Source organism: Arvicola amphibius, chromosome 7 (genome assembly GCF_903992535.2).
Source record: "Arvicola amphibius chromosome 7, mArvAmp1.2, whole genome shotgun sequence".
Taxonomy (NCBI): domain Eukaryota; kingdom Metazoa; phylum Chordata; class Mammalia; order Rodentia; family Cricetidae; genus Arvicola; species Arvicola amphibius.
In genome coordinates, this window is record NC_052053.1 from 46,993,063 (window position 1) to 47,016,175 (window position 23,113).

General features: G+C 40.8%; 1 protein-coding gene and 1 non-coding gene across 2 annotated transcripts in view; one reads left to right on the forward strand and one right to left on the reverse strand.

Moving 5' to 3' along the window:
* Positions 1-3,884: 3,884 nt before the first annotated feature.
* The window catches only part of Setx (senataxin), a 59,685-nt gene continuing 40,456 nt past the window's right edge, over positions 3,885-23,113 (forward strand). The window contains 8 exon segments of the mRNA XM_038336118.1: positions 3,885-3,956; positions 4,498-4,625; positions 8,243-8,426; positions 12,689-12,899; positions 15,709-15,818; positions 18,079-18,298; positions 19,141-19,177; positions 19,179-19,257. Of these exon segments, the coding sequence (XP_038192046.1) occupies positions 8,250-8,426; positions 12,689-12,899; positions 15,709-15,818; positions 18,079-18,298; positions 19,141-19,177; positions 19,179-19,257 (834 nt within the window). The 5' untranslated portion in view covers positions 3,885-3,956; positions 4,498-4,625; positions 8,243-8,249.
* Positions 6,679-6,788, reverse strand: LOC119820191. Its single transcript, XR_005286443.1, has one exon. It is a non-coding gene; the product is annotated as a U6 spliceosomal RNA (small nuclear RNA).

Sequence of the window (23,113 nt, forward strand, 5' to 3'; positions counted from 1 at the left end):
ATCTTGCTTATGTCCAGTGCTGACCTCTTGAACACTGCTTTAAGGGGAGGCAGCTCGTGTACACAATAAAAATGCTTGCATTAATTAATTGCTTGCTTTAATTAATTTGGCCATGATGATTTGGGTTGGTGGTCGTTCTCCTTGCATCTTTTTAAAAAAAAAATTATTTATTTATTTATTTATTTATTTATTTATTTATTATGTGTACAATATTCTGTCTGTGTGTATACCTGCAGGCCAGAAGAGGTACCAGACCCCATTATAGATGGTTGTGAGCCACCATGTGGTTGCTGGTAATTGAACTCAGGACCTTTGGAAGAGCAGGCAATGCTCTTAACCTCTGAGTCATCTCTCCAGCCCTCTCCTTGCATCTTTGGGATTAGCATTTGTACATGGTTTGGGCTCTTTAACTCCTTAGGGTTAACTTTATTTAGCTGCAAAATAATTTATTTTATTTTCCAAGACCTTTACATACTGCATATTGATATTTCTTCCTTCAACTCCCCTAGCTTCATATGCTATTTATTTTTATTTGTTGTTATCAATCATCCCCTGCGTCCAGTTAGAGCTGCCCACATGCCCATGAGTGTGTGGCCTTCCCCCAGGGAATAAGCCACCTCCTAGCTGTCACATTTCCCCAAAGGAGAGTAACTCTTCCCTCCTTTAACTGCCATCAACTGCCAACAGCTTATCTGATAGGGTTGGGACCTTGGGGTCCCTGCCCTCCCCCACCAGTGCTGGAATTTTGACTGGCTTGAAGTGCTAGTAACCACGAATGCTGAGATCTCATTCATGCACCAGTTATGCATGTCCAGTTCACAGCTCTTCTTCCCACCTGCTGGTTCTTACAGTCTTTCTGCCTTCTTTGAGCCTTAGCTACTGGGAGGTCGATGTAGAGGACTCCTTACATCTGAGTACTCAATTATACTGGGCACACCGGCCAGTTCTGAGTCTGTATTAACTGCTGCCCACAGCAAGAAGAAGCTTCTCTGGCCAAAGAGAGAGAGAGCAGCATGAATCGTCTCTGTGGGACTGGGGCATCTGGCCAACTCCAAACTCCTATTTGGCTTTTTGAGATAAGGTCTCACTCTGCATCCTTCCTGGCTTGGAATTCACTCTATAGCCCCAGCTTGCCTGGAACACCTGGCAATCCTCCCGCCTCCATCTCCCAAGTGCTACGATTGAGGGTAAAATCCAATTATGCATAAAAGTTTGTTAGACTTATATTGCTTATAGATAAAATAAGGGTGGGGGACTAGAGAGCTGGCTTAGAGGTTAAGAGCACTGGCTGCTCTTCTAGAGGACCCGCTTCAATTCCCAGCACTCATATGGCAGCTCACAACAGTCTGTTACTCCATCCTAGAGGATCTGGCTCCCTCACATGGCCATACCATAAGCAAAGCACCAAGGCACTTAAGATCATATTATAAAGTATAAAGAAATAAAAGGTTTGAAAGATTGTAAGGAGTCCCAGGGGCTGCAAAGACATTTTTGTGGGCTGCAGGAAATATTTGCCTTCATTTTCATCCACAGAAGAAGCAGTAAAAATCATGTTTTATGACTGTTGGTATAAAGACAAAAAAACTGGTACATGAAAGACATCTTCGCCAGCCTAGAGCTTTCTGGTCCTGATTTCATATGACAAAACATTTTGTGCTCCTTGTAACTAGCCTAGGCATAAGCTACTGTGTTCAGAATTATGAGTATGTTCTCTTTTCATTTTTTCTTTCTGTATATGTGCCCCACTTAAGGAGCGTCTGAGGAGGCATGAAGAGGGAGAGCATGTGTTCTGATGACCTAGGACTGGAGATGCAGACAGACAGCTGTGAGCTGCAAAGCTGGTAACAGGAAATGAACTTGGGTCCTCTGAAAGATTAAGTTCTTTTTTTGCTTTTTGGCTTTTGGTTTTTTGAGACAAGGTTTCCCTATGAAACAGTCCTGGCTGTCCAGGCTAGCCTCAAAGTCACAGAGATCTGCCTGCCTCTGCCTTCCAAGTGCTAGGATTTTTTTTTTTTTTTGCTGAGTGCCAACACTGCCTGGCCAGACTAATATTTTTTTAATTTATGTACATTGGTGTTTTGCCTGCATGAGGGTGTCGGGTACCCTGGAGATGGAGTTATAGACAGCTGTGGGCGGCCTTGTGGGTGCTGGGAATTGACCCTGAGTCCTCTAGAAGAACAGCCAGTGCTCTTAATCACTGAGTCATCTCTCTAGCCCCAGACTAATGTGTAACTTAGCATTTATGTTCTTTCATGATTAAAACAACGTGGTATTTAGCTGAAGTCTAAAATATGTGTAATGAATTCTGAAAGGGTCTGTATCACCGGGGACATGAAAGTTTGGATAGTTCCTATCATCTCATTTCCCCTCATTTCTGAAAATTTGAGTTAGGTATTCGGAGCCTTTTTTTTTTTTAAAGTATTTTAAAAACCATGCATACATATAATACTTTTAATTTGAAACTATATTTTTGAAAATTTGATTTTGATAGAAATCTCTGACAAAACAACAACAACAAAAAACCCCTAAAGCAAGAAAATAACGGTCAGCCTCGTGCTGCTTCCTGATTGGCCTAAGCCCCAACGGTCATTTGTTGCCTTTAAACCACGCCCCCTTTCTGGAACGTTCCTTAGAGTCCTACCACCGTGCTTTTCAGGCGGGTTTCTCATTCTGCCTTAAGGTTCTCCAGGGGTAGGACCACCTGCTACCTATTGCTTTGTTATCTGTGGCACTGGCGATGGGGCCCAGTGCCTCAGTGGGCTAGGTAAGTACTCTCCCGTGTTACCTCCTTGCATCCTCTGACCTCCCTTTTTAGAATTTTTTTTTTAATTTTTAAGTATTTTTTTGGAGACTGTAATGTAGGCCTCGAATTCAAATTCGCATTTTGTAGGATGCTGGCCTTCAGGTCCGGGTCCTCTGGCCTCAAGCCTCTAAGTGCTGGGATTACAGGCGCGTTGCGGATGTAAAATGATTTCACCATCATGCTGGGCTTAAGAAAGTGATTTTTTAAAAAAATTCCTGGTTTTTAGGGGAGAGGTGTGGCCGGACCAGCTGTCCCTGGGGAATCTGGAGTGACTGCGTGTCTTCCGTTAGTTGGACCTGTTCTAACGGGTCGGGAACACAAGGAGTAAACCGTGTAGCTGCCCTGAACTCGGTGGCTAACAGCAGCGCCGTTTTCTGCGTCAAGCGGACATTTTACTGTCTAGGTCGGGTTTCTAACAGAGGCCGCCTTCGGCGTCTCAGACGTTAGGAAGCGAGAGGGGCGAAGGGAAACGGCAGCTAAGTAAGTAAACGTCAGACACGACAAGGGGCGGAGCAAAGGCCAGGATGGGGCAAAGTCCGAGGCGGGGCAAAGCCCGGGGCGGAGCAAAGGCCAGGATGGGGCAAAGACCGGGGCGGGGCAAATCCCGGGGCGGAGCAAAGGCCAGGATGGGGCAAAGACCGGGGCGGGGCAAAGCCCGGGGCGGAGCAAATGCCGGGATGGGGCAAAGTCCGAGGCGGGGCAAAGCCCGGGGCGGAGCAAAGGCCAGGATGGGGCAAAGACCGGGGCGGAGCAAAGTCCGGGGCGGGGCGCGGCACCGCAGCTTACGCATGGCTTCTTTGGACAGGAACTCCTGATTGGTTGTACTTCCCCTTTCAGCCCGGAAGTGACGCCAGCTCACGGGCTTTTGCTAGGCCTGTGGCTCCCCGCCGTTGCTTTTCCCATGGCCCGCCTTCTTGGCGTTCCAAAACAAAAAGGCTGTGGCTGGGGTGGCTTGGGGGCGGTGCCCACTCGCGCGGCGAAAGCGGGTTGGGCGCAGGGTTCTGCCTAGCACTTCCGCCAGCGGCTAGTTGTCGGGGCCGAGGCATGGAGGTGGGCTAGCGCGCTGCAGCGAGACCGAACGGAGAAGCAGCGGGTAGGCCACGAGCGGGCGAACAGGCGTGCGCGTGGCGGGGCACGCGGCATATTGCCGATGGTAAGCGCGCGACCCGCGGGGTAGGGCTCCACTCCGACCCTTCTTTACGGAGAGCAGTGCGCGACGAGAGCTGCGCGGCCTCGGGCGGGCAGTGCTTGGTGCTTTCCGCACGCCAGGCCTGCCTCGGGAGCCCTGCCGTTCAGGCTTCAGCGCCGCCGGCTCTGGGCTGCGATGCACGGCAAGGGCTCTGAACAGGGCTTCGGGAGGAGGGAGGTCTCCCCCGGGGAAGGGGCCGGCAGGAAGTTGCCCCTCCGTCCTGGCGTCGCTTCCGCACAGGTACCGGGACGCGCGTCCTGCGACCCCAGGTGTTGGCAGTGCTGACGGCCTCCCGCACACCCATGGCAGACGCTCTCAAAGGAAGGCCTACCTGGATCCCGGGTGGGGGGGCAGCCCCTGGACAAGTGAGGGCATCAGTGTTACAGCGCTCCCCTTAGTGCACCGTAGGTGTCTGCGGATGGACAATGCAAGGTTGACGTAAAGCCCAGGTGAGATGCTTAATGTAAGGGGCGTTTTGTCAGTTTTATTTTATTTTTAATTTCAGAAATGTTCTCTTTTGGGGCCAAAGTGTGAGTATATCTGAATGCAGAGAGCCTCGTCTATTCACAAATAAACCCAGCATAAATAGGCTTCAACAAAGAGGATCTCTTCTCTGTAGGACTTTCTGCTAAGGTAATTGACTTTTTAAAACAATTTTTCTTTTTTTTATTTTGATAAGTATCGAGTACTGGAATTACAAAAATACAGAATAAGTCCATACCCTGACACTCCCAATTGCTGGGGTGGGGGCAGACAAGTAAACCAAACCACCTTGATCAGGAAAGAAGGCAATAAAAAGGTGGATATAGGAGATTCTCAAAGACCCTGGAAAAGAGACAGGACTCCCAGATTGCTGGCATTCAAGGTTGTGTGGTACACTGGTCTCAGCAGGTATTCTTTCAGAATCACTAGTGGAATGCATTATATTACCAACTTGGTAGTTTATGTTCCTAATAAGAAGTGTGTATTGGTATGAAGAGTGATTGTTGAAGGCAGATGGGGAGCTTCAGTTAAAGGAATGCCAGACACCGTGAGTTTTAGGCAGAACAAATGTAGGAGATGGGAACAGCAAGAGAATGAAGCAAGGTTATAGGGGCTTGTGTGTGGGTGGAACTCAGTGATAGGAATTTTATCCCCAAACTGGCTTTGGAAGTCTTACTTTGTTCAGTAACCTCTAGGCAACATTTTGTAGGAAGAATTGGAGGTTGGACAGATGAGGCAGAGAGATGAGATTTCTTCAGTAATTCAGACAAATGATGACAGTGGACCAAGACTGAGTAATACTGACACTGAGAAGAGAGGAGAAATGCTAGGACTGATGAAGCAAAACAAGAGGGAGAAAACAAGGTGATAAGGTTAACGCTCTGGGAATGGAATGGGTGGCAGTAATGTCAATGTAGGGGAACATGTAGTTATAAGATTTTTTTTCTTTTTGAAATCTCACTTTTAAGTTTTCTATGTGTATTTTAATGTTTAGAGCTACTCTAAATTTAGAAGTGTGAAGAAAGTATACTTCAAAAGTGTATTCTGTAGTAGGTGTAAAAGTAACCATTTTTATATGTGTGTGTGTGTGTGTGTGTGTGTGTGTGTGTAGGGAGAGTAAAGGTGCCTGCCAAGGCCAGAGGTGTCAGATCCTTTGGAGCTGGAGACCACAGGTAGTTATGAGCTGCCTGACATGGGTGCTGGGAATCGAACTCTGGTCCTTTAATCATCAGGGTTTTTTGTTTGTTTTGTTTTGTTTTAAGACAGGGTCTCTACATAGCCTTGGCTGTCCTGGAATTCAGCTGTGTATCTTGAAACTCAACTGTGTAGACTATGCTCCCCTTGAACTCAGAGAGAGATGCTTGTTTCGGGATTAAAGGCCTGGCTATTTTTAAGGCCTGGCTATTAAAGGCCTGGTTTTGTTTTGTTTTGTTTTGTTTTGTTTGAGACAGGGTTTCTCTATGCAACAGCTCTGGCTGTCCTGAAACTTGATTTGTAGATTCCCTTGCTTCTGCCTCCTGAGTGCTGGGATTCAAGGCCTATGGCACCAGCACTCTGCGATTAATTTTTTTACCCCTCTGGGTTAGTCTGGTATAACTAGTTTTTAGTTTTTAAATTTATTTTATATGTATGAGTACTCTATCTGCATGTATGCCTAAATGCCAGAAGTGAGGATCAGATCCCACTATAAATGATTATGAGCCACCAGTGGCTGCTGGGAATTGAACTTAGGACCTCTGAAAGAATAGCCAGTGCTCTTAACCATTGAGCCATTTTACCAGCCCAACATTTCTAATTTTTTCCCTGAAATTTAATCCCACCAATAAATAGTCTTTCTATAATATATGCATATATTTTTGTTATACGGGAGTAAACTTTTGTCACAGATTGGCTTTTCTCTTAAGAGTTATACCACCTGATGAGAATGCGTGATCTAGGGCCATGGAGTTTATGGGATGAATTTAAGGAAATTTGCTTTTAAAATTTTCCTTCATTTGGCTAATAGTTTACATAAATTAGAAAGTTTGTGTGTGTGTTTTCCCTTTCTAAATTCTGGTTTTTTGGAGGCAATTTAAAAAGTCTAGTCCCATAGTCTGAGGGGCTGAGATTAAGCTCCACTGTCTGCAACAGAAAATAACTATTGTACTTGAAGTTCTTAGGTATGTTCCTTCTGTCTCATTTTTTCTTTTCTTTTTTCTTTTTTTTTAATATGGAACGCTTCACAAATTTGCGTGTCATCCTTGCGCAGGGGCCATGCTAATCTTCTCTGTATCGTTCCAATTTTTTTAGTATATGTGCTGCCGAAGCGAGCACCTGTCTCATTTTTTCACTTATTTGTATTACTATAGGTGAATTGTGTTAATTTGTTATTGTCTTACTAGTCAATGTTATTTATCCTGTTCAAATTGTTTCAGCTTTAACTATGTGCTTTTTCATAGACGGGCAGTTCTGGATCCTCTAGGCTCATTCTTCATTTTTACCTGCATTAACCTATGTATTTATTGCATATCAGGATACATGTTTGCTTTTTATTCAACCACAGTACACTATTTACTACAGTGGGCTTTCTGTTAGTTTTTTTTTTTTAATATTTATTTATTTATTATGTATACAATATTCTGTCTGTGTGCATACCTGCAGGCCAGAAGAGGGCACCAGACTCTATTACAGATGGTTGTGAGCCACCATGTGGTTGCTGGGAATTGAACTCAGGACCTTTGGAAGAGCAGGCAATGCTCTTAACCTCTGAGCCATCTCTCCAGCCCTAGTTTTTTATATATACTTAATTATAGTTATACAACTTACATTTCTTTTTTTATTCTTTTTTTTTTTAAAGATTTATTTTGTGTACAGCATTCCCTCCATGTGTGCCCAGATACCAGAAGAAGGTGCCAGGTCTCATTATAGATGGCTGTGAGCCACTATGTGGTTGCTGGGAATTGAACTTAGGACCTCTGGAAGAGCAGCCAGTGCTCTTAACCACTGAGCCATCTCTCCAGCCCACAACTTACATTTCTTTTAGAGATCCTTCAAACTCTGGCTTTGATGCCTTTTGGTAATCTTTTTACTCTTGGTACTTTTTTTTGGAGACTGCTAGGATTTGGAAGACCATCTTAAAACCCTTTAAATTGGAGTTTGGATGGTGAACGATGGATGAGAGTATATAAAAAACTTGGTAGCAATAGGTTGTGACCTTTTGTAACTATTAGGAGTTTATAGTTGGTTGAAGAGCAGTGAGTATAGAGCATCAATTTGCTTATATCTTGTCAAATAACAAAATAATCTTACTATTTCTTACTATTGTATCTTATTATTGATAAAGATTTGTATGTATTTCTGGAAGTTTCTAGAACTGCTTTTTGGAATATGAAAAATTTTTAGCTTTTTAAGTTATTGGGAGACTCCAAAATCTGTAGCTTGAAAATATTAATTTGTGTCTTTATCTGATTTTACATCAGTACTGTGTAGTTTGAACCCATTTGGCACATAATGGCATACCCCTTAGTGTTGTGACTAACAGAATGTATTCAGGATTTTTGCTAATGTTGGGAATCAAATCAAACCCAGGGATTCCATGCGAGACAAGTACTCTTGCCACTATGCTTCACCTCTACCCTGCATTCAGATTTGGGTTTAATCAGTTTGAAAAGATGGCCAGCACAACATTTGGCTCTGGAAACAGTTTTTTAGAGGACTTGGATCACAAGCAGAAAGTATGTCTGTTCTGCATAAAGAGTAAGTCTTGAGTGTTAACTTTCCTGTTCCAGGTACAGAATGAGCACATGCTGTTGGTGCACTCCAGGTGGCACTTCCACCATTGATGTCCTAAAGTGCTATGCATCGAGCACTGGATCAAGTGAATTTCAAACAGCTGATGAAGACCTCTGCTACTGCCTAGAGTGCGTGGCTGAGTACCACAGAGCCAGAGATGAAGTGCCATTCTTGCATGAGGTAATTTGCAGTGAAGTCTAACCAGGAAATCATAAGTGTAGTTGTTAAAAGCATTCAGGGAAATGGTGCTGTATCATTAAAACTTTGAAATCTAGTACAGTTCTAGTGTCTAACTTCCTAGGATATAACAGTTGCTGTAAACACTTACTGATGTCCTTGAATTGAATCTTTAAAAGTACAGTTCTATGTCAGTTGTAGTTATTTTGGCATAAAACAGTTTTACAAAGTCATTTCTTGCACTCAAGAAGTAGGGCAGGATAATTGCAAGTTGTAGGCCTACCTGGCGTACCTGGTTGGACCCTGTTTCCAAAAAGCAAACAGTGTTTTCTTTTTTATTGAGATACTTATAAACTCTAAAGGCAAGTATGTTAGGTTTATTACATTTATCTGATAAAGAACAGATAGTAGATGTACCATATATGGGAAAGTGTTTTTGATGTCTGTGATGTATTTCTGCCTCTGTTCCTATATTTGCATGTGTAAGCCAGAGTTTGGTGTTGTATGTCTTCCTTGATTGAGCTCCATCTTATATTTTGAGACAGGGTCTTTTTACTGGTAGGCTGGCTGGCCAGCAAGCTCCAGGGATTCACCTGTCTCATCCTGGCACTCAGATTACAGACACATGCTGGTGTACCCAGCTTTTTACATGAGTGCTGGAGATTTAAATTCAGGTCCTCAAGTTTGCAAGGAAAGCACTTCACTGACTGAGCATCTCTCCATCCTTAATTTTTATGCTGAAACTATTCGATGTCTTTGTGCATAAACTTATATTTAAGGAAAAGTATCCCCCACACCTCTTGAGACAAGACTGGCTTCATGCCTATTATATAGCCAAGGATGACCTTGAACTTCTGATCCACTTGTGTCCTGAGTACTGTTATTTCAGGCATAGATAAGACAAGAAAGGCCTGCTTTTATGCCTTTGACAAAGAAGCACCAGTTGCTTCTCATTTAGTTTGGAATAGCTTATAGTTAGTAGATATATTGAGATGTGTGTAGCACGATGACAGGGTGATGTGTTAAGTCTGTTATTCTCAGTACTCAGGCTATAAAGGGCCCATGTTTAGGGACTTTCAGAAAAATTCATATAGGGCCAGGCATGGTGATGCATGCCTTTAATCCTGGAGGCAGAGGCAGGCAGATTTTTTAAAATTGATTTTTATTGAGCGCTACATTTTTCTCTACTCCCCTCCCTGCCTCTCCCCTTCCCTTCAACCCTCTCCCAAGGTCCCTATGCTCCCAATTTACTCAGGAGATCTTGTCTTTTTCTACTTCCCATGTAGTTTAGATCCATGTCTGTCTCTCTTAGGGTCCTCATTGTTGTTTATGTTCTCTGGGGTTGTGAATTGTAGGCTGGTTTTCTTTGCTTTATGTGTTTATACCACTTATGAGTGAGTACATATGATAATTGTCTTTCTGAGTCTGGTTTGCCTCACTCAATATGATGTTTTCTAATTCCATCCATTTGCCTGCAAATTTCAAGCTGTCTTTATTTTTTTCTGCTGTGTAGTACTCCATTGTGTAAATGTACCACATTTTCCTTATCCAGTTTTTGGTAGAGGGGCATTTAAGTTGTTTCCAGGTTCTGGCTATGATAAACAAGCTGCTATGAACACATGTCCTTGTGGCACGGTTGAGCATCCTTTGGATATAAACCCAAAAGTAGTATTATTGGGTCTTGAGGAAGGTTGTTTCCTAATTTTCTGAGAAATCGCCACACTGACATCCAAAGGGGTTGTACCCACTTGCACTCCCACCAGCAATGCAGGAGTGTTCCCTTTACCCCACAACCTCTCCAGCGTAAGTTGTCATCAGTGATTTTTATCTTGGCCATTCTTACAGGTGTAAGATGGAATCTCAGAGTTGTTTTGATTTGCATTTCTCTGATGACTAAGGATGTTGAACATTTCCTTACGTGTCTTTCAGCCATTTTAGACTCCTCTCTTGAGAGTTCTCTGTTTAGGTCTGTACTCCATTTTTTAATTGCATTATTTGTTCTTTTGATGACCAGTTTCTTGGGTTCTTGGTATATTTTGGAGATCAGACCTCTGTCTGATGTGGGGTTGGTAAAGATCTTTTCTCATTCTATAGGCTGTTTTGTCTTGTTGACCATGTCCTTTGCTTTACAGAAGCTTTTCAGTTTCAGGAAGTCCCATTTATTAATTGTTTTCTCTCAGTGTCTGTGCTGCAGGGGTTATATTTAGGAAGTGGTCTTCTGTGCCAATGTGTTCAAGTGTACTTCCCACTTTCTCAGTTCAGTGTGGCTGGCTTTATGTTGAGGTCTTTGGTCTATTTGGACTTGAGTTTTGTGTATGGTGATAGATATGGATCTATTTACATTCTTGTACATGTTGATATCCAGTTATGCCAGCACCACTTGTTAAATATGCTTTCTTTTTTCCATTTGATATTTTTTGCTTCTTTATCAAAAATCAGGTGTTCGAAGATGTGTGGATTGATATCGGGTCTTCTATTTGGTTCCATTGGTCCTCCTGTCTGTTCTTATGCCAATACCAGGCTGTTTTCAGTACTGTAGCTCTGTAGTAGAGTTTGAAGTCAGGGATTGTGATGCCTCTAGAAATTCTTTTATTGTACAGGATTGTTTCGGGTGCTTTGCTTTTTTTTTTTTGGTTTTTTTGAGACAGGGTTTCTCTGACTTGGAACTAGCTCTTGTAGACCAGGCTGGCCTTGAACTCACAGAGATCCTCCTGCCTCTGCCTCCCGAGTGCTGGGATTAAAGGCGTGTGTCTCCACCGCCCAGCAGGTTTTTTGCTTTTTTATATGAAGTTAAGTACCATTCTTCGAGGTCTGTGAAAAATTTTTCTGGGATTTTGATGGGCATTGCATTGAACCTGTAAATTGCTTTTGGTAAGATTGCTTTTGGTAAATTGCTTTTGAGGCAGGCAGATTTCTGTGAGTTCAAGGCCAGCCTGGTATACAAGAGCTCGTTCCAGAATAGCTAGGACTGTTACTCAGAGAAACCCTGTCTTAAATAACTAACAAACAAACAAACAAAAACAAAAAAATTATATAGGTATATCTTGTTTGGCTCTTGGATTTACAATACTCTGTTTTTAAAAGTTGAAGGTTTTGTAATCTTGCTTTGAACAAATCTTATCATTGCTGTTTTTCGAGGAGCAAGGACTTATATCTTCTTTTTGTGTTTCCTTGTGTAATTCTCCTATTTTGAACTGTTTGATTGTTAATATGTTCTGGTGATTTGTGATCACCGATTACTGATGTTGCTGTTGTAACTGCTTTGGAGGGCCATGAATCATACTCATGTAAGGCAGTGAGTGCTTAATCAGTAAATGTGTGAATCCTACCTGTTTATTGACTGGACATTTCCTGTCTCTTTTCCCTCTCCTTAGGCTTCCTTAATTCCTGAGATAACAGTTTTGAAATTAGACCACGTATAGTGAGTGGCCTGAAGTGTTTAAGTAAAAGGAAAAATAGCACTTCATCTCTCAGGTAGAAGCTAGATATGCTTAGTGAGGAAGGCATGGTGAAAGCCAAGACATGCTAAAAGCTAAGCCTTATTACCAACTTGTATAGTTAAGTTGTGGATGCCAAGGAGAAGCTCTTGAAACAGAGTATCTAGCTCATACTCTTCAAACTCCCTGTGCAGCTGATGATAACCTTGAGCTTCTGGCCCTCTTGCTACCACCTCTCCAGTATTTGATTTCAGTCCTGTGCTATCACACTCAAGTCTGTCTTTGCTGAGAATGGAACACAGCGTCTCATGCCTCTTAGGCAAGCACCCTAACAGTTGAGCTACATCGTTACTCTTTAACTGTTTTTGCTTTTTTAAGTAAATTTAGGGGAGTTTGTTTGCGTGTATATTTTAGTATTTTTGGACTAAAATCATGGAAGCAAGTTTTAGATCTGTTGGGAAGCCAAATTGGATGAGACTCGTATCTCAATGATATAGTGGTAGAAATTGAAGCCCTAGCTCCAAGTTATGTCTCTGTATGTATGATGTATGATAGCTGCTACTTTAAACTTATAAATTGTTTGTTTATTTTGGTTTTTCCCGAAACAGGATTTCTCTGTGTAACCCTGGCTGTCCTGGAACTCGTTCTGTAGACCAAGCTGGCCTAGAACTCAGAGACTGACCTGCCTCTGCCTACTGAGTCCTGGGATAAAGGCGTGTGCCACCGGTGCTTCTAAATTTTTGTTCCCAGAGGAAAAAGCTTTTTATAGGAGTGGTTGTTACACAGCAATTTCGTTATAGTAAAAACACTGTTTTCATCTTTCTGTAGGTTTTATGGGAACTAGAAACCTTACGCCTCATAAACCACTTTGAGAAGTCTATGAAGGCAGAAATTGAAGATGATGATGAATTATATATAGTAGACAACAATGGAGAGGAACAGCTATTTGACTGTAGTGGCCAAGATTTTGAAAATAAGCTTCGAGTTCCTCTTTTTGAAATACTGAAGTACCCTTACTTGCTTCTGCATGAGCGTGTTAGTGAGTATCTTATTTTTTTTTCTTCCCAAGATGGGAGGGCAAAACAGCTCTGAAAAACAGTTGCTTCTAATCCAGTGGCTCTTAGTTTTCCTGATGCTGTAATCCTTTAATACAATTCCTCATGTTGTGATTCCCAACCATAACATTATTTCGTTGTCACTTCATAACTATGACTCCTAATGTAAGTATCTGATATGCAGGATATCTGATATGTGACTCCCAAAGGGGTCACGACCCACAGGTGAGAACCACTGCTCTAATCAGCTGAGGTATGTATTTGTAATGCCACTATTAGGAAGGTGGAAACAAGAAAGTCTTCTTTGGTCACATACAGACTTCTAGGGCAGCCTTGGTTGTATGAGACCCTCCCAAAGTAAACAGAAGAAACAGTTATTTTTTTCTTTTTATCAGTTAGTTGGCATGGCATGTGGTAGTGGTTCCAGTTTGGGTCTTATATATTTGCCTTTCTTGCTATGAATCTCAGGTCTAGGATGACCTTGAAATCAAAGCTCCTGAGTCACAATGTGATCAGAGGTGTGGGCCAACATACTTACCAGGTATAAAGAACACTTTAGGAATCCAGTATCTAGCTCATATATTCTCAATAGGTATATATGTGGATTGGGGCCAATTTGTTTTAGAGTAACTAGAAGACAGCATATTGAATTTGGTTGTATTTATTCCCTTAATCAAAAATAGTTCACTTTTTTTTGGTGGTAGTAGTGCTGTTATGGGGACTGAACCCAGGATCATGCATACCTAGGCAATTACTCTTTAACCCTAACTTGCTTAGTATTGTCTGTTTTGAGACAGCATCTTATTAAATTGCCCAGGCTGACCTTGAATTCACGCTGTAGCCTAGGTAGGCTTTGAATTTTTGGTTCTTTCACCTCAGCCTCCCCGGTAGCTGGGATTACAATGTCACCAGGCCCCTCTGTGACTTTTTTTTTTTTTTTGCTCTTTTACTTGAGACCATATGGTTACTTTTTAGAAACATAAAACACAGTTTATGCAATTTACTTTTTTAATCCTATATAAAGTAAATACAAATATTTGATTAGAAAACTTTTTGAGACAGGTTATCTCTTTTGTAGTCTTGGCTGTCCTGGTACTTACCATATAGACCATTCTGGCCTTGAACTTAGAGAGATTCACCTGCCTTTGGAGGGCTGGGATTATAGGCCTGTGCTACCAAGCTCTGCTTTTGATTAGATAAATTACTAATTTCCAAGTAACTAGATTATAAACTGAAAGTCTTTTAATCATTTTCATTTAATATTTTTATTTGAGTGTTTTGGCTGCATTTATATCTATGTATCACATATGCGGAAATACCCAAGGAAGCCAGAAGAGGATGTTAGATTGTTTGGAACTGAGTTAAGATAGTTGTGAGCCACCATTGTGGGTGCTTTGAGTCTGATCCTAGGTCCTCTAAACAGCTGAGCCAACATTTCAGCCCCTTAAATATTTATTAAAAAATAATGTACTCATAATACCAGAACTGGAGAGACGGCTCAGCAGCTTAATTGAATGCACTTGCTGCTCTTGCAGAGGACCTAGGTTCAGTTTCTAAACACTCACATGGCAGTTCACAACTGTCAGTAACTCAGATCTTGGGGATCTGACCCCCACCCCCTTTTGATCTCTGGGCACAAGGCAGGTATGTGGTATATAAACATGCACAGAGGTGAAATATTCATACACAAAGTATTTTCTTTATATTATTTTATGTATATTGGTATTTTTCCCTGTATGTGTGAGGGAGTTGGATTCCCTGGAACTGGAGTTATAGACAGGTGTGAACTGCCATGTGATGTGGCTGCTGGGAATTGAATCTGGGTCCTCTGAAAGAGCAGCCAGTGCTTTTAACTGCTGAGCTATCTCTCCAGCCCCACACATAAGTATTTTTTTAAAAAATTAAAAGTCTATAAAAGTCTCTAAAGCTGCAGAGAAACCCTGTCTCAAAAAAAAAAACCCAAAAAAAATCTATAAAAGTATGTAAACTTAAAGATTATTTATACTTTTGTGTATTTCCAGTATTACAGGAGTTTCCTGTAAGCTGACCCAGTCATAATTCTCCCTTTAAAGCTAACTATTACTAATATACTATTTTTTGAAGCTTGACAAATAAAATTGACTTTAAAGTCTCAATAGAGGAGGCTAGTTGATCTATATGTGAAATTGATATGACTAGCCATTAGGAGGAGAAGCTCTTTTGTTCTTACTCCAGTTCAGGTGGACCAAATATCAAATGCAAGACACTGGACCTATAACCATGCTTCTGAGATATTCTTTCGAGATAATTATACAAAATATAAATATATGTTTTAGTAAATTTTATTTTATATGCATAGGTGTTTTGTCTGAATGTATGTCTCCGTGAGGATGTCAGATCGCGTGCCAATGGAGCTAGAGTTGTGAGCTGATATGTGGGTGCCAGGAATTGAACCTGGGTCCTCTGGGTCTTCTGGAAGAACTGTCAGTGCTTGTAGCCCTGAATCATCTCTTCAGCCCCATGTTTAGCCAATTTAAAATAAGAGGACTATTCCATGCATGATCACAATGAACAGTCTATCAGAATTGGAATGTAACTCAGTATGTTTATCTAGTATACCTCAGTAACTGGGTTTGATTTCTAGTACTTCAAAAAAAAAAGTCTATCAGTAGGTAAATTTTGTTTCAACAATTAATCCATCAGCATTTTTAATTTCTTCGTTTCAAAAAATGTGTAACTTTTATTTAAAAAATACCCCAGGAGTGCGTTTTTAGGGCCTCAATTTAAACCCTTTACTGCTTTTTCCCCATTTAGATGAACTGTGTGTGGAAGCACTTTGTCGAATGGAACAAACCAATTGCTCCTTTCAGGTGTTTGACAAATATCCAGGGATCTATTTGTTTTTGGTTCATCCCAATGAAATGGTGAGTATGGGCAGTGCTAGTAATGGCATTACCTTGTATGTAGTATAGTACCTATCCTGTTTAAAATATAGGTTGAAAATTTTTACTCTTTTTAAATTTCTACATTTAAGTAGAATGTTACATGGTTGAGTGTTATGAATTTAAGAGGACAGGGGAGCACTGGCTGATGAGTGCTACTTGAGTAAAAGACAAGGAGGAAAAGTGGTTTGATTTTTCTTTCAATGTTTCTGTCATAGTCAGTTTTTGGTGCTGTGAGAAAACACTGACCAAAAGCAACTTTGGAAGGAAAGGGTTTATTTTATCATACACTGTCATATCACAGTTCACCAAAGGAAATCATAGCAGGAACTCAAGAAAGAAACCTAGAGGCAGGAACTGAAGCAGATACCATGAAGGAGTATTGCTTACTGGCTTGCTCAGCCTGTTTGTTATACAACCCAGGACCATCTGCCTAGGGGAGAAGAGACACAATCCATAGCAGGCTGGGTCTTCCCATGTCAATCACTAAGACAGTACCCTATAGGCTTATCTACAGGCCAACTTTATGGTGACTTTTTTAAAATTAAGATTCCCTCTTTCCAGGTTTGTGTCAAGTTGACAAAATTAACCAGCATATTGTAAAGCTGAACTAATGAAAGATTCTTGCTTTTCTCACTTGTTTGCTGAAGCACATGGAAAATCATTAAAAATACTAATTTTGCTTATAAGTGAGATTGAAGGGGTGGAACTGTAGGGAATAGGCAGGAACAAGAAAAGTTACTAGGTGCTAGAGATGAAGAAGTACATATAAAATTCAGAGAGTAGACAAGAACAGATGTAGAGATTACCCGTAGGCATGGAAATGGGACATAGCCTACCATGAAGTGAGGCAGCATACACATATACACAGCAGTTAGAATAGAGTCACTCTTTTAAGGCAATTGCTGAGAAGGACTGTTATGCAAGAATATAGCAAGAAAAGATGTTTTATTTTTAAACCTCCAGCAAAGCATACCGCTGGGCATAGTGGTGCATACCTCTAATTCCAGCACTCAGGAGCAGAGGCAGGTAGTGAGTTCAAGGCCAGCCTGGTCTACAGAGCGAGTTCCAAGACAACCAGAGCTATACAGAGAAACCTTGTCTTGAAAAACAAAGCAGAACTGTAGTAATAGGCTTTCTGTCAAAATGGTGAAGTGTTTTCCTCTGTTCTAAACAAACAATAGGAAAGTCCTCGGAGAGGATATGAGGTGGTCAGACTAGGTGTTTCTGTGGACCAGCAATGGAAGAGAAGCACAGAGTAGTAAGTGATAGAATCCTGTAGCCCACGAGGAATTATGTATGGTAGTAGAAATTAGAAATATACTTCAGAAAAAAACCAGAGCCCCTGGGAAAGTTGATGCCAGGTGGCAGTAACACATACCTTTTATCTCAGCACTCAGGAGGCAGAGGCAGGAGGATCTCTGTGAATTAAAGGCTAGCGTGGTCTACAGAGTGAGTTTCAGGATAGCCAGGGCTACAGAGAGAAACCCTGTCTTGAACCTCCACCCTCAATAAAATTGGCTTGCAGAAGTCTAAGTAGATTGCTTCTAATACACATACTTAAAACGTAAGGGAGCATAAAAGATTGATGGAATGGGAGCTAGAGTGATGGCTCATTGGTTAAGAGCACTGACTGCTTTTCCAAAGGTCCTGAGTTAATTCCCAGCAACCATCTATAATGAGATCTGGTGCCTGCCCTCTTCTGACCTCAGGCAGAATACTATATACAAAATAAATAAATCTTTAGAAAATTGGTGGGACAGATGGAAAAGAATTACCAAATACTTAAAATATAAATATATTAAATAAAATATTAACACAAGACAGATTTCCCACTAGTTTTTAAATGAATGAAAATAATTGTTTCATAAATGATTTAGTTTGGTCGAATCAGGATCAAAGAAGGTTCATACAAGCCGGGCGGTGGTGTGGCGCAACGCCTTTAATCCCAGCACTCGGGAGGCAGAGGCAGGCGGGAATCTCTGTGAGTTCGAGGCCAGCCTGGTCTACAAGAGCTTAGTTCCAGGACAGGCTCCAAAAAAAGCTGCAGAGTAACCCTGTCTCGAAAAACCAAAAAAAGAAAAAAAAGAAAAAGAAAAAAAAGTGAAGGTTCATACATTGCAGTAATCTTTTGATGTCTTCTGAAATTTGTATTATATCTTCTGTTGTTTAGTGTAGATCATTGTTTATTGAATGAATTAATGAATGAACATACAATGTCATTTATAATACAATTATTTAGGTTCGGCGATGGGCTATTCTGACTGCAAGAAACCTGGGGAAAGTGGACAGAGATGACTATTATGACTTGCAGGAAGTTTTAACTTGCCTTTTTAAAGTCATTGAGTTGGGGCTTTTGGAAAGTCCAGACATTTACACATCTTCTGTGCTTGAAAAAGGCAAACTGATCCTTCTGCCTGCGCACATGTATGATACTACCAACTACAAAAACTACTGGCTAGGTGAGTATTATTCCTCCACGACTATGTCTTTTCTCGTGTTCTGAGCACAGAGCAGAGCAATTTCTGAGCAATTTCCTTATTAAAAGATTTTATGGTTTCTAATTCTTGTTCCCTTGCTAAATTAGCTTAACTATTTTATATCTTATTAAACATATTTATTCTAAATGCCTTCTAAGCAGGTATGTTTTCAAATACTGGCAAGTGAATCTTGTTTGAAGTAGATGTGTCAGTATGATGGTGATTGTTACCTTTTTTTATTATGTAAATATTTCCAGGTGGTGAGAAAAGTTAGCATTGTTTTGTAAGTCACTATTTTTATTAATTCAATTCTTTAAAGTTACATATCATAGTTAGCAACTTTTTTTAGTTGTATATGAATTGTCTAATGCCCACGTGAATGTTTGTGCCATCTTAGGTTTTGTGAAGTACAAGTGTGTGGTCATCTTAGAATCACCTTGTACCATGACTAGCAGTTGCTTACCTATTAACACTAGAAAAAGTGTCGAGGTCTTTTGTTGGGGAGTGGAGCATGAAGTATGGGCAGACGGGAGCTGGATTCTGTCTGCTTGACTTATTTTGTTAAAGATTTATTTATTATGTATACAGTGTCTGTCTGCATGTGTGGCCTGCCACACCAGAAGAGGGCACCAGATCTCATGACAGATGGCTGCAAGCCACCATGTCTTTGCTGGGAATTGAACTCAGTACCTCTGGAAGAACAGTCAGTGCTTTTAACCTCTGAGCCATCTCTCCAGCCCCTTTGCTTTGACTTTCTACCTGGTACTAGAAAACATTTAGCATAGTGTTATTTATCAGTTTGGTAAACTGGAATAATCTTGCAGGTCTTTGCATGCTGCTGACTATTATGAAGAGCAAGCTAGGATTCACTGTTGTTGGGTTCAGACAAACAAAATGATTTTATGCAGTCAATCCTTCACACCATGGAGAAGCAATCGGATGGAATATACTTTACTTGCTAAGTGATTTTGAATACTTTGCTGGTTTGTACTTTTAAAAGTGTTGATGTCTACCTGGTGGTTAGTGGCATAAACCTTTAATTCCAGCACTTAGGAGGGCAGACGGATCTTTGAGTTGGAGGCCAGGCTGGTCTACATAGTGAGTTCCAGGACAGCCATGGCCACACAGAGAAACCCTTTCTCAAGGTGGGTGGTGCGGGTGGGTGGGGGGGAGGCGGGGAGCAGAAAGTTGGTGTCACTGTAAGTTACGGTTTTGTAAGAGTGTGAAGAAAAAATCTTGGCCTCAGGCATGTGAGGAAGTATAGCCCGGGAATTAACTTAGGGTAACAGATTCAGACTTTTTAAATTGCAAAGGACCCTTTTAGACTTAATTTAGCACCCTTTCTTTTGCTAGAGGGAGTGATTGAAGCCAGGGAAGTTAGCTTACTCTTCTTTTTTTTAATTTTATTGAGTTATATATTTTTCTCCTGTTCCCCTACCTTCCTCCCTCCTTCCTGTCTCCCCTCTCCCGTGATCCCTATGCTCCCGTTTACTCAGGAGAGAGCCTTTTTCTACTTGATCCGTATATGTCTCTCTTAGAGTCCTCATTGCTGTCTAGGTTCTCTGGGATTGTGATTTGTAGGCTGGTTTTCTTTGCTTTGTGTCTAAAAGCCACTTATGAGTGAGTGCATGTGATAATTGTCTTTCTGGATCTGGGTTACCTTACTCAATATGTTTTTTTAATCCATCTATTTGCCCACAAATTTCAAGATGTTTCTATTTTTTTTCTTCCTGCTGTGTTGTGTCCCGCTGTGTTGGTCGAGGGGCAGTTAGGTTGTTTCCAAGTTCTGGTTATGACAAATAATGTTGAGCACATGTCCTTGTGGTATGATTCAGCATCGTTTGGGTATATACCCAAAAGTGGTATTGCTGGGTCTTGAGGTAGGTAGATTGTTTCCTAATTTTCTGAGGAAATTGTCATACTGATTTCCAAGCGGCTGTATCAGTTTGTACTCCCACCAGCAATGGAAGAATGTTCCCTGTTGGAGGAGGGGCTGCTTGTTCTTCCTGTCTGCCCGGTTAGCTTTGACCCTGAAATAATCACACAGAACTGTATTAATTAAGAACTTCATGGCCCATTAGCTCTAGATCTTTTTTTTTTTTTTTAAAAAAGATTTATTTATTGTGTATACACCATTCTGCCTCCATGTATGCCCACATGCCAGAAGAGGGCACCAGATCTCATTACAGATGGTTGTGAGCCACCATGTGGTTGCTGGGAATTAAACTCATGACCTCTGGAAGAGCAGGCAGTGCTCTTAACCACTGAGCCATCTCTCCAGCCCCCTAGCTCTAGCATCTTATTGGCTAACTCTTACATATTAATTTAACCCATTTCTAATAGTCTGTGAATTGCCTCTTGGCAGTGGCTTACCAGCAAAGTTTTGGCATGTCTGATTCTGGCCGCAGCTGCATGGCCTCTCTGACTCCGCCATCTTTCCTCTCAGCATTCTGTTTAGTTTTCCCCACCTAGCTCTGTTCCCCTATAGCTCTGCTATAGTCCCAAAGCAGTTTATTTATTAGTGGTAATCACAGCGTACAGAGGGAAATCCACATCACCTCCCCTTTTCCGTTTATATAAAAAAGGAAGGTTTTATCTTTAACAGAAAAATTACATGTAACAAAACAGGTATCAAACAAGAATTACAGTTACAATGTTTATATCTACTTTTATCATAACTAAGGAAAGTTATAACTATAATTTTTTCAAATCCATCAAAGACCCCAGAAGGATATAATATTACCTAAGTACAATGTTTATATCTACGTTATCTTTTATCATAACTAAGGAAAACTATAACTATAATTTTTTTAACTCCAGAGACTCCAGAAGGACTATATATATATATATATATATATATACATATATATATATTTCAACTAACATGACTATAAGCTTGACTATTATAGATGAATATCTGTTAACTTATATTTCTTAATTATACATTACATTTTTTTTATTTTTTTATTTTTTTTAAGTTTATTTATTTAGTATACAAATATTCTATGTGTATACCTGCAGGTCAGAAGAGGGCACCAGACCCCATTACAGATGGTTGTGAGCCACCATGTGGTTGCCGGGAATTGAACTCAGGACCTTTGGAAGAGCAGGCAGTGCTCTTAACCTCTGAGCCATCTCTCCAGCCCATACATTACATTTTTAAATGAACTGCACAAACACAATACCTTAATGAGCAGAAATAATATACACACACACACACAGTATAACAAAATTGACCTTAAATTTGTATCAATAAAGTAAGATCCATACCAATGCAAATTATTCATATCTATATCAGTTCCCTTTACCCCACATCCTCTCCAAAGTTTGTTTACTTTTACATTATGCAAACCAGAGTCTCTGGGAAATCCATTTGCAAAAGTATGTCACTTAACAATTGGAAGGCCGTCCCAATCTTTTTTTGTTTTTTGGTTTTTTGTTTTTTGAGACAGTCCTAGCTGTCCTGGAACTAGCTCTTGTAGACTAGGCTGGCCTTGAACTCACAGAGATCCACCTGCCTCTGCCTCCCAAGTGCTGGGATTAAAGGTATCTGCCAACCGCTGCCTGGCTACTGTTCCTATCTCTGCTGTTTTATTGTTCTCTGGTTCTGTAGGGTGGCACTGTCCAACATAATAACCACCAGATATAAGGAGTTATTGAAGTTTAGTTGAAATGTTAAAATACTGATTTTCATTCCCATTAACCATATTTTCAAGGCTCAGAGCATACTAGACAGTATAGACTCACAACACTTTGATCATCACAGAGTCTGCTCTAGCTGACTGCGAAATGAAGTCAGGAACTTAATTTATATCAAGATTCTAGAAAAAATAGCACCATTTTTTCTTTCTTTTTTCTTTTTTTTAATTTTTTTAAAGATTTATAGCCGGGCAGTGGTGGCGCACGCCTTTAATCCCAGCACTTGGGAGGCAGAGGCAGGTGGATCCCTATGAGTTTGAGGCCAGCCTAGTCTACAAGAGCTAGTTCCAGGACAGGCTCCAAAGCCACAGAGAAACCCTGTCTCGAAAAATCAAAAAAAAAAAAAAAAAAAGATTTATTATGTATACAACATTCCTTCCATGTATGCTTGCCAGAAGAGGGCACCAGATCTCATTATAGATGGCTGTGAGCCACCATGTGATTGCTGGGAATTGAACTCAGGACCTCTGGAAGAGCAGTTAGTGCTCTTAACCTCTGAGCCATCTCTCCAGCCCCACTATTTTTTTTCTGATGGTATGTTTTCTTGCTAGATTATGCTATTATAATGGATTTTGCCAGCATTTACTGCATAAATTACTAATTTTTTCCCGTGTCTGTATATACTCTTTAAGTGTAAGTTTAAAATTCTTTAACTTTTCATAATTGTCTTCATATGACTATTTTTTTTCCATATTTGAGTGAGGTCTTAGCATAAGGTGCCATCAGAAGTTGTAAAGGATACACAATATATAAGTATAAGATAAGCAGTTTGGTTGGGGATGACAGAGTGTTTACCTAGTATACCCAAGGCTCTGGGTTCCAACCTAAGCACTGAAGAACAGTAACCAACCAGAGTTTGAAAGGTCTAAGAAGTAAAGCAGAAGAGTCAAGACAACTAGACAATGAGTAATAGAGTAATAGCACTGCCTCCACAGGGTACTCTGGAAATCACACAGCTGGGAACAGTAGCGTAGGATGGAATCTAATAAGGATGGTTAGAAATTTGATAGGCATTGCTGATAGGGAAGGCATTCTGGTATTTGCAAAAAGGTATTGATTTATTTTGGTTATAAACAGTGATTATGGGCATATGAAAAA